General features: G+C 39.4%; 1 protein-coding gene across 1 annotated transcript in view; it reads right to left on the reverse strand.

Annotated features, from left to right (window-relative positions):
* MCF2L2 (MCF.2 cell line derived transforming sequence-like 2) overlaps positions 1 to 17746 on the reverse strand; it is a 257039-nt gene that overhangs the window by 46487 nt on the left and 192806 nt on the right. The window contains exons 16-18 of the mRNA XM_047100288.1: positions 13159 to 13225; positions 5236 to 5351; positions 4004 to 4073 (exon numbers count right to left, since the gene is read on the reverse strand). Coding sequence (XP_046956244.1) covers positions 4004 to 4073; positions 5236 to 5351; positions 13159 to 13225 — 253 coding nt within the window. The remainder of the gene's footprint in view (positions 1 to 4003; positions 4074 to 5235; positions 5352 to 13158; positions 13226 to 17746) is intronic.

The raw sequence follows: 17746 nt of genomic DNA on the forward strand, positions 1-17746 counted from the left end.
CACGACTATCCTAAGGCTAGAGATGAAAGATTCCAAGTGCTGTGTGGCCTATTTCTTTTTGCCTCAAAGGCCATGAGAGATGGGCACATACCTATCAACAGCCCAGATAGAAAGGTTGCCCAGATAGAAAGGAGTCAGCTTGCCAGCTCCATCCACTCCATCAGTAGGACCTGGCCCAGAGCAGCTGCACTTGTCACAAAGCCTGTGCCACTCTGGTTGGAGAAGCCCATGTGGCTTCATCCTCATGGACTTCTGTGTCCCTATGCTTCTCAGGCCAACTCTTGATGTCCCTCATGTGGACACAGGTTATTTCTTCCCTCACAGCTTTAGCTAGGTCTATTCTTCTTCTCCTTCTCCTTCTCCTTCTCTGTCTCCTTCTTCTTCTAAAGTTTATTTATATATTTTGATAGAGAGACAGAGAGTGAGTGGGGAAGGGGCAGACAGAGAGAGGGAGAGAGAGAAAGAATCCCAAGCAGGCTCTGCAGAGCTTGATGTGGGGCTCGAACTCACCAACTGTGAGATCATGACCTGAATGAACTGAAACCAAGAGTCAGACAGATGTTCAAACGACTGAACCACCCAGGCACCCCAAGGTCTATTTTACTTCCAAACACACTGCTGTAGTGAATGCTTTCTGTTTCTGTAGTTCTCCTCCTCTCCTGAGGGATTGTAAGTGGTCATTTCACCTCACTCCAAGAACTTCAGCAACTCTGTCCTTTGCTACTCTCTCCAGGAAAAACTACACGCATGTGTGTATGGAAGGGAGATGACCCTTGAGGAAATGTTGTTCAGACAGGTTAAGGAACTAAAATAATAACTCCGAGCTTAACAATATGTTCATTATTTATTCACTTGAGAACTATCTACCGAGTGCCATTGATAAGCCAGGCATGGCTTCCAGAGCAGAGCAACCTACACATGGGGAACATTTGTGCCATACCAAAAGTCAGGCTTATAAAATATTACAAACTGATAAAGGCATCTCACCCACATTGGGTCCGTCAGAGCACAAAACATTGGCCTTTAGCACCTAAAACAATTCAAGGTTTCACTGCTTTCAACACTAACCACAAAAGGATTCTTTTTTAAAAATTTTTTTAAGGTTTATTTATTTTTGAGAGAGAGAGAGAGAGAGACAGAGACAGAGAGAGAGAGAGAGAGACAGAGAATGAGCAGAGGAGGGGCAGAAAGAGAGGGAGACACAGAACCCAAAGTAGGCTCCAGGCTCTGAGCTGTCAGCACAGAGCCCAATGATGGGCTCGAACCCACAGACTGCGAGATCATGACCTGAGCCAAAGTTGGAGGCTTAACTGACTGAGCCACCCAGGTGCCCCAACTACTAGAGGATTCTTAAAAGCTGGAGGAGATTTTGGAGGTCCAGCCCCCCACTCAGTAAAACAACCTCCACAGTCAGCCACCTTTCCCCAAACTTTCCCAGTAACAGAGGCAAATGGTTCTCCTGATGGATGCTGAGCAGAAACCTGTGTTCCTATGTCTGTGTACTATGTCTGCACTTTGAGCAATGCAGAACATTATAAGCCTTCCAACACCAAAACACAACTGTTGACCTAAATTTGCTCTTCAATCCAAAATTCCTTAAAGAAAGGATATACACTAACCAGCAGCATAAGAAAGTGTCTGATTACCCTCACCTTCTTATAGAATAAATCAGGAGGCTAAAAAAAATTGCTACCAAAAATTCATATTCACACATGATTGTTTATGCATTAGGACAGAGCCTCTGGTGGTGGAGTGTCCAGATTAAGTTCTTGGCTTTGTCACTTACAAACCAAATGGCCCAAGTTCAGTGACTTAACCTTCCTATACTTCCGTCTTCTCATGTATTAAATGGGTTTATGACAATAGTCAACTATGATTGCTGTGAGATTAAATGAGATGATGTATTAAAACTTCTCAGCAAATGCCCAATATAACATACAGAATACCCAATAAATGGTAGCTATTGACAAAGCACTTTGTACTTTGTAGAACCCTTCTGCATACACTATTTTATTAGATCTCCACAACAACTTTACATATTGGTATGATTAAGCTTATTGTATGGAGAAGGAAAGTGAGACTCCAAGGGTTGAAGTGATTTAATGTGAGGTCATGCAGATAGCAAGTGGCTCAACTTAGACAAGAAGTTACATTCCTGACTCCCACCTCAGTGCTCTTTCAGCCATGTCTGAAAGCACGCTCTTTTGTGCCATGTCAGATCTCAGAGCAAATGGAACTCAAAGTACACTACTGACAAATGTTATTCTACATAGAGCTTGGCCTCTGGGGCAGGATCTTCCTGGATTCTGCAAGCTATAGAGTCTGATTAAAACACTTGGACAGAGCAATATTTCAAAACTCATCTCCACAGAATTCTGCAAATGCTACTAAGAAAAGGTCAACTGTTGTGGTACATAATGGTTGAGGGGCCCATCTTATTAGCTAACAAATACATAGCAGTAGCCAATTCCCTCAAGGAGCCTCAAAGAATAGGTGGTCATGGTTTTTAATTACTCCATTTGTCCCAGACTAATAACTTTGTGCTTGGGAAGAATTTATTACCTATATTCTGTCTCCAACATCATAAATCATTAGGATTATATGCAGCATTTAAATGCAGGTCTGGATGGAATAATTTCTGAGGTTTCTCCCAAAATGGAGGACTATAGAAGGCTTTGCAAAACTTTAGGTGAGGAATTCTTCTAGGAAAAGAGGTTTTGTCAGCAATTCCCTGACCATTTCATTATACTTGGACAGTTTTTAAAATAATATCCACTTCTCCCCACAGGGTTCTGGCCTTTTCTCATCCAACAATTTAAACAAGTCTTTGCAATAATGACATAAACAATTATAAAATATTTCTAAACTATGAAACTAGATTTCACATTGGTGGTTTGATGAATACAAAATTGCAAAACAGTATAAAACACTAATAATGCTATAAAAGTAACTCAAAAAGGAAATTAATCAGATTGAATACAAAATCATTTTTAGTGTATCTTGAATTCTGGCACTTGATGAAAAGCCTATGATGAGGCTGTGGTGGAAAGCTGATACCGGGCCAAGAAAGGTCCTTCTAAGCCATTAGGAATGCTGAAGGCTGAAGGCTCTGCCTCTCCATTACGTCAAAGGCCTTGAAACCTGGGGATTTTTATTTTCTTGCTGTCAGTTTATCACAAGTACTGCTCTTAGACTTATCAGCCATAATTTGGATTGTTTAAAATTTTTTAAGCTGTTTGAGCTGTTGTGTCAGGTTCACAAAAAGAAAAAGAAGGAAGGGAATGAAAAGAAGAGAGAGAGAGAAGAAATGGGAGACTTTGAGAGTTCAGGGTGTGAGGATCATTTGCATAGTCCTCCCAAGGGAAGAAAGTACTTGGTGGGGAGTGGTACTGGGCAATACATTTCTCTGTGACAGCTTACAGAGTACCACTGGACCAAACAGCCTATTCACTGCCCAAAGGAAGGGTGCAGAGAGGGCAAAAGGGAAGAGGTGTGGCAGCAGGGAAGGGGAAATAATCAGAAGTATGGTGTTGTAGGACAGGAAATCATAAACTGGGTGCTAAGTATATCCTCTATGTTGTATAAATAAATAAACAAACAAATAAATAAAATGGAAGAAAATACATTTTTTGAGACTTTTAGTTTAGCATCAGTACTTCTCTTGAGAGTGTTAATACAACTTTAGTGAGGAATTTAAACCTGCTGTGTGATTCTTGTTTGAAAACAGCTCAGTCATTCAGAGCAGGATCATCTGCTTTGCAGGGGTTGGGGGGGGCAGTCTTCCGTGTCACCAGGCTTTACAGGAGGCCAAGCTTGTAAGTTGCTCCCACCTGTCATATGAGCTTAGTCAAACTGGACTCATCCGACTCCTGCTTTGCACTCAAAAGGCATGTGTAACTTTTTAGACCATTGATATTTCCATTTGCCCTTGCCTCATGCACAGAAAATTAAGGGTTAACTTTAATCACATGGTTGTTTCGACTTACTGGGAGCACAGACTTACTCTCTTGAGAAAGCAACGTGCCAGAAGTGCAGGGTTTTCGGTGCACTTTTCCAATTCTTTTAGAAAAGTCCTAGGGAAAGAAAAGTATAATAATGTTTTAATTTTTTTACATGTATCAGGTTAAAACTTTTTAAAAGTAAAATCATATAAGGTTTTAAGAGGTCTTTAGAAAAATGCTGTTTTCCAGGCTTTGTTGCTCTTGACTCATTTTCAACACACCGATTTGGGAGAAAAAACATTCTGTGACATTACTAGGATTCCTTGAAACTACCTACAGCTGTCCTGATCATTCTAAGCACTAGCTATAGATAGGCAAGATGCAATGATGCTCCCTGCTATATGATAATAACATTAATAAGAACTTCTGCTGTTGCCGCTGCTACTGTTAATATCACTGAGAGCTTCAAGTAAGTCAGGCATAAGCTAAGTACTTCACAAACAATATCTCATTTAATCATCCACCAAATCTTGCAAAGTAGGGTTTCATAAATATGAAACCTGAGTTACATAGAGGTTGAATAACTTTTCCAGAGAAGGAGGCAGAAACGGGATTTCCATTTCACTTTTGTGTCTGACCAATGGACAGGAGACGTGTTTGAGAAGCAACTGTGGTTCAATTCACCAAGCAGTCTTTTCCTTTTCCATCAATTACATGTGTGATTTAGGGTACTATATTGAGTAAAGAGAGGAAACGAGCTGCAGTATCATCTGTGAAATGAAAGGCTGGGAAGATGATTTCTAAAGTCCCTTCCTCCTCTAATTCTCTAAAACTCAACACCCAACCAGCCCTGGGCTACAAGGACAACTTGTTTAACCAGTTAGCATTTTCCAACACCCTAGCTCCCAGCACTACCCTATGACAGTACGTATGTGGATGTGTGTCTTGCTCATCTTTGTATTCCCAATGCTGAACACAGTGCCTGACATAGTACAGGTCCACAATAAAATGCTGATGCATGAATAGATAAATAAGCAAAGGAACATACAAAAAATATTACCTTAATGCCTGACACCTGGTACATGCTCCATTGGTCCTTTCCCCTTCTCCCTCAGAGATCTGTGGCACTTCTTCCCTCCCTCTCATCCCATCCCAACCCAACCAAATCCACAGACTCTGAACTACTTGCTTAAGCCTAGCAATGTCTAAGCATGTTCATCTCCAAATTCCATCAGTCTGATTTCCATTGTTCTTCTACTTTCCATTTTTCCTGATAATATAAATTATTATATACCTGTTGTGAAATTCATAAAGTTCTCTAATATTCCCAAAGAGAAGCTCCTTGTTATTCTGAAGAACATCTGGAATCAGATGCTTCAGCCAAATAAAATCCATTGGAGTGATATATCCCTGCAGAGGTGGAAACAAGGTAGGTTTTACAGGTAGGAACATATGAGAGATGATCTGAATTAGCTACTCCAGGGACCAAAACCCTAATAATTAGGAAATATGGTGTTTAGAAAAATGCTGTTTTCCAGGCTTTGTTGCTCTTGACTCATCTTGATTGACAGTTATCTCCTGAAACCCATTCCATCAAATGCTTTCTTTTGATATTATGTCCTTCGTGTGTCCATCTTCAGAAGATGGTTAAATGGCAATGATAATAAAACGGCAATTTATAGAAAGAAAAAAATGTATTTTTAAAATGTTTATGTTATACAAGTCAAGTGTGAAAGCCAAAGACTTACCCATCATTTTACAACCAAACACAATTACTATTGTTTTATTATATTTCCTTCATAACTTTTTAAAAGCTTATTTTATATGGTTGTAATCACAGTAATCACATGTAATTCATATTCTGTTTTTCCACATGCATTTTGGGCTAAGCTTGTAAAATTCTACATATATTGTTTTTACTTTTATAAGCATTTTTCAATGTTGCTATATTTATTCAAAATAATTATTTTTTAAAATATAATTTATTGTCAAATCAGTTTCCATGCAACACCCAGTGCTCATCCCAACAAGTGCCCTCTTCAATGCCCATCGCCCACTTTCCCCTTTCCCCCACCCCCCATCAACCCTCAGTTTATTCTCTGTACTCAAGAGTCTCTAATGGTTTGCCTCCCTCTATCTCTGTGAGTTTTTCCTCCCTTCTGCTCCCCAAGGTCTTCTGTTAAGCTTCTCAAGATCCACATGAGTGAAAACATATGGTACCTGTCTTTCTCTGGCTGACTTATTTCACTTAGCATAATACCCTCCAGTTCCATCTACGTTGCTGCAAATGGCCAGATTTCATTCTTTCTCATTGTCAAGTAGTATTCCATTGTATATATAAATCACATCTTCTTTATCCATTCATCAGTTAATGGACATTTAGGCTCTTTCCACAATTTGGCTATTGTTGAAAGTGCTGCTATAAACATTGGGGTACAAGTGCCCCTATGCATCAGCACTCCTGTATCCCTTGGGTAAATTCCTACCAGTGCTATTGCTGGGTCATAGGGTAGTTCTATTTTTAATTTTTTGAGGAACCTCCACACTGTTTTCCAGAGTGACTGCACTTGTTTGCATTCCCACCAACAGTGCAAGAGGGTTCCCATTTCTCCACATCCTCGCCAGCATCTATAGTCTGGTGATTTGTTAATTTTAGCCACTCTGACTGGTGTGAGGTGGTATCTCAGTGTGGTTTTGATTTGTATTTCCCTGATGATGAGTGTCATTGAGCATCTTTTCATATGTCTGTTGGCCATCTGGATGTCTTCTTTGGAAAACTGTCGCTTCATGTCTTCTGCCCATTTCTTCACTGTATTATTTGTTTTTCTGGGTGTTTTGTTTGGTAAGTTCTTTATAGATTTTGGATACTAACCCTTTATCTGATATGTCATTTACAAATATCTTTTCCCATTCCACCAGTTGCCTTTTAGTTTTGTTGTTTGCAGTGCAGAAGCTTTTTATCTTGATGAGATCCCAATAGTTCACTTTTGCTTTTAATTACATTGCCTTTGGAGGCGTGTTGAGCAAGAAATTGCTGTGGCATAGGTCAAACAGGAACTTTTTCCTGTTTTCTCCTCTAGAGCTTTGATGGTTTCCTGTCTCACATTCAGGTCTTTCATCCATTTTGGGTTTATTTTTGTGTATGGTGTAGCAAAGGGATCTAGTTTCATTCTTCTGCACGTTGCTTTCCCGTTCTCCCAGCACCATTTGCTAAAGAGACTGTCTTTTTTCCATTGGATACTATTTCTAGCTTTGTCAAAGATTAGTTGGCCATACATTTGTGGGTCTAATTCTGGGTCGTCTATTCTATTTCATTGGTCTATGTGTCTGTTTTGGGGCCAATACCATACTGTCTTGATGATTACACCTTTGTAGTAGAGGCTAAATTGTGGGATTGTGATGCCTCCCACTTTGGTTTTCTTTTTCAACATTACTTTGGTTATTCTGGGTCTTTTGTGGTTCCTTACAAATTTTAGGATTGTTTGTTCTAGCTTTGAGACGAATGCTAGTGCAATTTTAATTGGGATTGCATTGAATGTGTAGATTGTTTTGGGTAGTATTGACATTTTAACACTATTTATTCTTCCAATCCATGAGCATGGAATGTTTTTCCATTTCTTTGTATCTTCTTCAATTTCTTTCATAAGCGTTCTATAGTTTTCAGCATACAGATCTTTTACATCTTTGGTTAGGTTTATTCCTAGGTATTTTATGATTCTTGGTGCAATTGTGAATGGGATCAGTTTCTTTAGTTGTCTTTCTGTTGCTTCATTATTAGTGTATAAGAATGCAACTGATTTCTGTACAGTAAATTTGTATCCTGTGACTTTGCTGAATTCATGTATCAGTTCTAGCAGACTTTTGGTGGAGTCTATTGGATTTTCCATATAATATCATGTCATCTGCCAAAAGTGAAAGCTTGACTTCATCTTTGCCAATTTTGACGCTTTTGATTTCCTTTTGTTGTCTGATTGCTGATGCTAGAACTTCCAACACTATGTTAAACAACAGCAGTGAGAGTGGACATCCCTGTCGTGTTCCTGATCTCAGGGGGAAAGCTCTCAGTTTTTCCCCATTGAAGATGATATTATCTCTGGGCTTTTCATAAATGGCTTTTATGATGTTTAAGTATGTTCCTTCTAGCCCGACTTTCTTAAGGGTTTTATTAAGAAAGGATGCTGTATTTTGTCAAATGCTTTTTCTGCATCTATTGACAAGATCATTTGGTTCTCAGCCTTCCTTTTATTAATGTGATGTATCACATTGATTGATTTGTGAATATTTAACAAGTCCTGCAGCCCAGGAATGAATCCCACTTGATCGTGGTGAATAATTCTTTTTATGCTGTTGAATTCAATTTGCTAGTATCTTGTTGAGAATTTTTGCATTCATAGTCATCAGGGATTTGGCCTGTAGTTCTCTTTTTTGCCTGGGTGTCTGTCTGGTTTGGGAATCAAAGTAATGCTGGCTTCATAGAATGAGTCTGGAAGTTTTCCTTCCATTTCTATTTTTTGGAACAGCTTGAGAAGGATCGGTATTAACTCTGCTTTAAATGTCTGGTAGAATTCCCCAGGGAAGCCATCTGGTCCAGGACTCTCATTTGTTGGGAGATTTTTGATAACTGATTCAATTTCTACACTAGTTATGGGTCTGTTCAAATTTCCTATCTCTTCCCATTTGAGTTTTGGTAGTGTGTGGATGTCTAGGAATTTGTCCATTTCTTCCAGGTTGTCCAATTTGCTGGCATATAATTTTTCATAGTATTCCCTGCTAATTGCTTGTATTTCTGAGTGATTGGTTGTGATAAATCCATTTTCATTCGTGATTGTATCTATTTGGGTCCTGTCTCTTTTCTTTTTGAGAAGCCTGACTAGAAGTTTATCAATTTTGTTTATTTTTTCAAAAAAACAACTCTTAGTTTCATTGATCTGTTCTACTTTTTTTTTTTTTTTTTTGGATTCTATATTGTTTATTTCTGCTCTGATCTTTATTATTTCTCTTCTTCTGCTGGGCTTGGGGTGTCTTTGCTGTTCTGCTTCTAGTTCCTTTATGTGTGCTGTTAGATTTCATATTTGGGATTTTTCTTGTTTCTTGAGATAGGCCTGGTTTGCAATGAATTTTACTCTTAGGACTGACTTTGCTGCATTCCGACGGGTTTGGATTGTGGTGTTTTCATTTTCCTTTGTTTCCATATATTTTTTAATATCTTCTCTAATTGTCTGGTTGACCCATTTGTTCTTAGTAGGCTTTTCTTTAACCTCCATGCTTCTGGAGGTTTTCCAGACTTTTTCCTGTGGTTGATTTCAAGTTTCATAGCAGTGTGATCTGAAAGTGTGTATGGTATGGCCTCAATTCTTTTATATTTATTGAGGGCTGTTTTGTGACTCAGTATGTGATCTATCTTGGAGAACGTTCCATGTGCACTCAAGAAGAAAGTAAATTCTGCTGCTTCAGGATTTACTGAAGCATAGTTCTAAATGTATCTGTCAAGTCCATCTGGTCCAGTGTATCATTCAGGGCCATAGTTTCTTTAATGACTTTGTGTCTAGATGATCTGTCCATTGTTGTAAGTGGAGTATTAAAGTCCCCTGTAATTACCACATTCTTACCAATAAGACTGCTTATGTTTGAGATTAATTGTTTTATATATTTAGGTGCTTCTGAATTCGGTGCATAAACATTCATAATTGTTAGCTCTTCCTGATGGATAGACTCTGTAATTATTATATAATGCCCTTCTTCATCTCTTGTTACAACCTTTAATTTAAAGTCTAGTTTGTCTGAAATAAGTACGGCTACTCCAACTTTCTTTTGACTTCCAGTAGCATGATAGATAGCTCTCCATCCCCTCACTTTCAATCTGAAGGTGTTCTCAGGTCTAAAATGGGTTTCTTTTAGACAGCAAATAGATGGATCTTGTCTTTTTATCCATTCTAATACCCTATGTCTTTTGATTAGAATGTTTAGTCCATTTACATTCAGTGTTATTATTGAAAGATATGGGTTTGGAGTCATTGTGATGTCTGTAGGTTTCATGCTTGTAGTGATGTCTCTGGTACTTTGTGGTCCTTGCAACATTTCACTCACAGAATCCCCCTTAGGATCTCTTGTAGGGGTGGTTTAGTGGTGATGAATTCCTTCAGTTTTTGTTTGTTTGGGAAGACCTTTATCTCTCCTTCTATTCTGAATGACAGACTTGCTGGATAAAGGATTCTCAGCTGCATATTTTTTTCTGTTCATCACATTGAAGATTTCCTGCCATTCCTTTCTGGACTGCCAAGTTTCAGTAGATAGGTCTGCTACTACCCTTACGTGTCTACCTTTGTATGTTAAGTCCTGTTTATCTCTAGCTGCTTTGAGAATTCTCTCTGTATTCTTGTATTTTGCCAGTTTCACTATGATATGTCATGCAGAAGATTGATTCAAGTTATGTCTGAAGGGAGTTCTCTGTGCCTCTTGCATTTCCATGTCTGTTTCCTTCCCCAGATTGGGGAAGTTGTCAGCTATGATTTGTTCAAGTACACCTTCAGCCCCTTCCTCTCTCTCTTCTTCTTCTTCTGGAATTCCTATGATACAGATATTGTTCCATTTGATTGCATCACTTAGTTCCCTAATTCTCCCCTCACGATCCTGGATTTTTTAAACTCTCTTTTTCTCAGTTTCCTCTTTTTCCATAATTTTATCTTCTAATTCACCTATCCTCCCCTCTGCCTCTTCAATCTATGCTGTGGCCACCTCCATTTTATCTTGCATCTCACTTATAGCATTTTTAAATTCATCATGACTATTTTTTAGTTCCTTGATCTCTGCAGCAATAGATTCTCTGCTGTCTTCTATGCCTTTTTGAATCCCAGCAATTAATTTTATGTCTATTATCCTAAATTCTTTTTCAGTTATATTGCTTATATCTGATTTGATCAATTTTTAGCTGTCACTTCTTCCTGGAATTTCTTTTAAGGAGAATTCTTCCATGTCATCAGTTTGGCTAATTTTCTGTCCCTTATGAGTTTTAAAAGCTTGTTACATGCTCTGCACCTGTGAGCACTGCTATATTAAAGGGGGGTCATACACCATACAGGGTCTGGCCCTTCAGGAGGTGTTTTTTGGAGGGTGTTACTTGCTCTCCGTTATTGTGACTTTGGTTATTTTATTTCCCTACTTGTAGTGATGTTTTGGACCCTCCACCAGGTGTGCTTTGATTTGTTCCTTGAAGTATCCCTGGAAAGGAACACAAACAAACAAACAGCAAACAAAAACATACAAACACACAAATAAAACAAACAAACAATCCAAAAGCAAAAAACCAAAAACACCAACTATAAGTAAAGAATAGGGTGGAGGCGGTGCTGATGGAAGAGCACATACAAAGAGAGAAATGACAGGGGTAGGGAAAAAGAAAAAATAAACACTGACCAGGCAGAGAGACTAAATGGCTTAATCCAGAGAGAGAGAGAAAGGAAAATAAAGAAGGAGGTGGGGGGGGGGGGCGGGGAAAGAAACGATGATAAAGTTATCTAGACAGAGAAACTATATACAGCTTGAGTATTCTAGAGAGAGAGAGAAAGGAAAGAAGGAGGTGTAGAACATGTATCAAGAGAATGGATTAAATATGTCTGCTTAAACAAACCAAGAACCAGAGTAACCGGCCTAGAGGAGGAAAGAGATAAGGAGAAAAGGAAGGTAGAATGTATCTAAATAATAAGAATTGTCCTAGAATTAATCCAGGTAATGTAGAAGCACTGGTCTGGAAGAGTGGTCCGTCTGGTTCCTCAGGGTCTATGCTGCTCCAGTAGACACGCACTTACCCCGCTCGGAGAGGCGTGGTTTGGTATAGGCAGGTCCCGCCTCCACGGTGAGCCCCACGGACCCATCTCTGAGGCCGGGCCTTGGTGGTGGGGAGAAAAATGGCGACGCCCCCCCCCCCCCCCCCCCCGTCTCCTCTCCTCTGACCCGGTGGACTCCGTTGGAGTCATCCTCACTATGCCATGGGCACAGACGGGGCAGTCTTTCTCGCTCCACCAATTCCCGTGCCCCAGTGATTGGCTGGGATTTAAACTCCCACTCCATGCGCCCTGGCACTGGGGAAGCGCCTCTCTATGCCATCCGATATGTGGTCCTGGCTGTTTTTGTTCCATGTTGCAGCACTCCAGGGAGGGGGTCGCTTTCTCCTACTGTGGACTGCGCCCCTGACCTAGCCACCGAGCATGGGGGTGGCAGACGCAGCCAGGCTTTCTCTTGTGCTGCAGCACTTCGGGGAGGTGACCGCTTTCTCCTACTGTGACTGTGCCCCTGACCTACCACTGAACCCGGGGGTAGCTCCCCTCCTCCCCAGGTGCACGAACAGGGCAGCCAGCCCCAATCCCAAGAAAGCAGTTAGAGATGGGATCCCTCTCCGTCTGGGTCTGAGGTTTTTCTCTTGTCCAGATGCAGTCCTACACTTCCCCAGCCACTCTTTCGCTTCCCTTTGGCTCTTCGCAGAAGGCCCCACGCGGCCCCATTTTATCTCCTCCAGTTTGCAATCACCCACCTATAGCCTGTCAGGTTGTTCCCGTGTCTCCCTGTTAGACTCAGTCTCTTTTCCTCCCCTTCTCTCAGGGTTCAAAGTCCTTTGGCTTCAGCCCTTCTTTGTTTGAGAGATGCGGGAAGTACAGATCCCCCTACTTCTCCGCCATATTGGCCTGATCCTCCAAAATAATTATTTTGTAACTGTTGAATAATATTTCATTTAGCATAAATATCAGAATTTATTAACCACCCCCTATTTTATTGGCGATTTTTTCTTCTGATATTTTATTATTAAAAAATTCTATTATAACTTTGTACATATAATCTTTTTCTCAAAATTATTTCCTTAGGAAAATAGGAAAATTCTAATTTTCACTCTCAAGCAAAAAATGCTACTTGAAACAATTCCCCTTTATTAAATTACCAAAAACATTCAAATTATCATGCTCATTGTTGACAACCATAGGGTGAACCTATTGGGCACTGCTAGAATCATATGAATTGGCACAGTCCCTTGTAAGTTATTTGGTTAAATGGATCAATAGTCAAACGAATGTTCTTATTTCTATTGGAAAGATACTTGTGATAGTGTAAGACCTGTCCCCTCAGTGGGGATTCTAGAGACATGTGGCAACTACCTTAAGTCTCTTTGTGCAACAGAACTTCTCTAGTTTGAATACATGCTTAATGTCTACTACCCCAATCTACTTACATCAATTATGCTCTTAATCTCTTTTATATAAATCTCTTCGGTCTCAAGCAAGTCACGTATAATGCGTCTGGATCACAGCAGCAGATGGGAATATGAAAGAGAAAGAGAGGGAGGGGAGAGAGGTTTTTAGAATTCTTAATATTCTCAACAATACAGTTCCCTTTAGTGACTTACCTATTCAGATTGTGGTCCTTCATTCTATTCTATTGGACACCCAGGGACACCCAAGGACAGCATCTCACAAAACCACACTCTAATCACACTGGCATAAGAAGAAAAAGCAAGGCTAGAGGACTGTAAATCCACTTGTATAGCCAATGAATGACCTGTCTTCTGGTGAGCCATCATGTGGGGGTCAAGAAGGCAGAGATTGTGGAGTCAGAAATGCCAGGTTTGGATCCTTGGTCAGGAAAGCCTACCTACCTACCTGACTGTATGTGTGATTTCCAAGATTTTCTCTGTAGCTTTCTGCTGTTTCATTGCTCAGATCAAGGTCTTTGACCCACATGGGTGGACTTTGTTGTGCATGGGGTTAGATGGATTCCAGTTATGCTCTCTTTCTCTGGCATCTAATGTTTCAGTAGCATTGGTTTCCTCAGCCAACAGACATGACCTCTGTCTGCTTCCCTTGAGGAAAGCAGGTGGGGGTTGTGGTGGGCAGAATGCTCATCCCAGTTTCCTGACTCTGTGTGTACACACACCTCCTCCCAGTTAATTAACTGAACACTAATTCAGGTGCTGCTGTCAAGGGACTTTGCCATTCTGTTTTGTTCCAAATCAGTTAACCTTGAGATAGGTAGATTACCTGGCTGGGCTTTTCTAGTCTCATGAACTCATCAGATCTGGGTCTGAAAGTCAGAAAGACTAGAAGAATGAGAAAGATATAACACAAGGGAGGCTGTCCTTGGCTGGCTTTGTAGATGGAAGAGGCCATGTGGTAAGGAACATAGGCTGCCTCTAGGAGCTAAGAGTGGCCCCTAGTTAATAACCAGTGAGGAAACTGGGACTTGGGTCCCTCAGTTACAAGAAACTGAATTCTGCGACAACCACATCAACTTAGAAGAGGAAACGTGCACAGCTGACTAACTGTTTTAGCTCTGTGGGACCTGAGCAAAAAGCCAGTCATGCTGTGCCTGACCTCTTGGCCCCGGAAACTGTGAGCTGCTAAGTTTGTGGTCATTTTTTATGCAGCAATAGAAAACTAATAGAAAGACTGAGGCCAGTCCCCACATCTATCTTCAGAGAGACTGTTCTCTTTCTCTTCTCAGACACTTTCTTTTTTCGGCTTTCTTTCAGGCCTCCAAGTGAGTTAGTGTTTGTACAGGTGATCATGTGTACCATATATACATTTGATCATGTGATCATGTGTACAATATATATATTTATGATTTCCTGTGAACTGTTGGTAGGTTAATCTATTAAAAGGTAGCCTATCGGGGCGCCTGGGTGGCTCAGTCGGTTAAGCGTCCGACTTCAGCTCAGGTCACGATCTCACGGTCCGTGAGTTCGAGCCCCGCGTCAGGCTCTGGGCTGATGGCTCAGAGCCTGGAGCCTGCTTCCAATTCTGTGTCCCCCTCTCTCTCTGCCCCTCCCCCATTCATGCTCTGTCTCAAAAATAAAAACATTAAAAAAAAATAAAAAATAAAAAAAAAATAAAAGGTAGCCTATCCCAGTAATATCTCTGACATTAGCCATAGCAACATTTTTCTAAATGTGTCTCCTGAGGCAAGGGAAATAAAAGCAAAAATAAACCACTGGGACTATATCAAAATAAAAACCTTCTGCATAGCAAAGAAAACAATCAACAGAACTAAAAGGCAACCTACTGAATGGGAGAAGATATTTGCAAATGACATATCCTACAAAGGGTTAGTATCTAAAATACATAAAGAACTTATACAACTCAACACAAAAAACACAAATAATCCAATTAAAAATGGGCAGAAGACATGAACAAACATTCCTCCAAAGAAGGCATACAGATGGAAAACAGACACATGGAAAGATGCTCAACATCACTCATCGATAATCAGGGAAATACAAATTAAAAGTACAATAAGGTATCACCTCACACCTGTCAGAATGGCTAAAATAAAAAAGACACGAAACAAGTGTTGGTGAAGATGTGAAGAAAAAGGAGCCCTTGTGCACTGTTGATAGCAATGCAAACTAGTGCAGCCACTGTGAAAACCAGTGTGGAGTTTCCTCAAAAAATTAAAAACAGAACTACCATGTGATCCAGTAATCCCACTACTGGGTATTTACCTAAAGAATATGAAAACACTAATTCAAAAATATATTCACCCCTATGTTATAGCAGCATTATTTACAATAACCAAATTATGGAAGCAGCCCAAGCGTCCATTGATAGATGGATATATACACAATGGAATATTACTCAGCCATAACAAAGAATGAAATCTTGCCATTTGCAACAACGTGGATGGATCTAGAGTTATAATGCTAAGTGAAACAAGTCAGTCAGAGAAAGACAAATACCATATGATCTCACTCATATGTAGAATGTAAGAAACAAAACAAATGAACAAAGAGAAGAAAAAGACCAAAAAACAGACTCTTAACTATAGAGAATAAACTGATGCTTACCAGAGGGGAGGTCTTGGGGGAAATAGGTGGACTAGATGAAGAGTACACTTATCATGATGAGCACTGAGTAATGTATAGAATTGTCAAATCACTGTATTATACATATGAAACTATTATAACACTGTATGTCAACTACTCTGGAATTAAAATATAAATAAATAAACAAATAAATAAATAAATAAACAAATAAAGCTGAATCCAAAAAACCCACAATAAATTAGAAAAATAAATAAATAAATGGTAGTCTATCCTAGTAAAGGGCTTCTTTTTCTCTCATATAATGGATGTGGTGAGGGACAAATAATCAAAGGACACACAATTTACACAAATATAAAAATGACTATTAGTCTTATAAAAAAATGTTCAATGCACACTAATCCAACAAAGGCATAGTAAAAAGAAATAACAATTTTCAACTACTAGAACAGTAGAAATTTCAAATCTCAAAGGGAGACTGATAAGAATGTGGAAACACTCTCAGAGAATATTGACAGAAGTGCAACTGTGTGCAAGACGACCTGGAAATATCTCATCAAAATTTAAAACACGTGCTCCTTGATTCAGTAATTTCATTCCTACTAATGTCCATTATTTGTAATTATTTGCGCTTCCACAACAACCAGATATAAATTGGAAATTATTTATATGTTCAGCAGTAAATTATGGTACAGATATATAATGAAATGGCATGCAGTTTTAAAAAAAGAATGAGGCTGACTGAGTCATGCTGGTATGACACAGTCCTGGTATATTAAGAGAACTTAAAAAAACATAAGATGAAGAACAATATACATGGTATTACTATGTAAAAGTGAGTACGTATACATACATATATATATGTATATATAATTGTACATGCTTAGGAAATTCATGCAAAGAGGGGCGCCTGGGTAGCTCAGTCAGTTAAGCATCTGAGTTTTGGTTTTGGCTCAGGTGATGATCTTAAGCTGAAAGCACGGAGCCTGCCTGGGATTCTCTCTCTCCCTCTCTCTCTCTGCCTCTTCTCCACTCTCTCTGTCTCTCAAAATAAATAAACTTTAAAAAAGAAGAAAATTCATGCAAAGAAACTTAAGACATTGTTAATAGTGATTGCTTTTGGAGAGTTGTACTGAAGGCTAGAAAACAGGGAAGGAAATTTTTTTACCTTTTACTCTACACCCCCCTACAAACTTTAATTAAAAAATTTTTTTTACCAGTTTTATAATTAAAAAATAGTTTACATGACATTTTAAAATGAATGTTACTGGAGGTTATGACATATAAACTCCAGTAGAGAGATATAAATAAAACCTATAATTTACATGTTTTATAGCTCAACAATGATCTCTTCTTAAAATGACAATTTTTGTATCTATTTATAAATGCTTATTATAAGACAAGACTGAAAAAGGATAGTCACTGACAGAGGACACAATTTCAAGAAGTATACAGACTTTAAGATCACACTTAGGTAACAAAGTCACTAAGAGGTTCTTTTGCTCTTTACAGTCATCCTAAAATGACAGCAGTTGCTATGTCAGAAGGAAATACAGGTCTCAATACCAATCTATTCCATGAGCCATGGCATTAAGTAGGACCACAGCAACCGTTCACAGAAACCAGAGTACAGCCAGTCTCTTAAGCCCTTATGAAGCACCGTGCTTAAACAACTTGGCAGGTCTGTTTAAGGACGTATTGACAATTAAATGAAGTCAGAAGGCAGATAACACTAGGTGGAGGGCAGAAATCAATTTTAATCACCCAACAGTTCCGTAAGAACTCAGAGACTCTTAGGAGTTTTGGGGAACCTGACACAAGAAAATATTCACAACTCAGAAGAAAAAAAATCGCTTATCAGGTCATGTCCCAGTTTATAGTTTGGAAACAGTCTAGAGATCTCATCCAGTAGCTTCATTTTACTTGTTGGAGTGCAATGGATAAAACCAGAGTGATAGGGAGTCCCCTGAACACCATAAGCCCAGATTTCAGTTCAGATCTTGTT

This window comes from Lynx rufus, unplaced genomic scaffold (assembly GCF_022079265.1).
Source record: "Lynx rufus isolate CCGP_SWC_20201006 ecotype Redwood Valley unplaced genomic scaffold, mLynRuf1.p SCAF_5, whole genome shotgun sequence".
NCBI classification, from domain to species: Eukaryota; Metazoa; Chordata; class Mammalia; order Carnivora; family Felidae; genus Lynx; species Lynx rufus.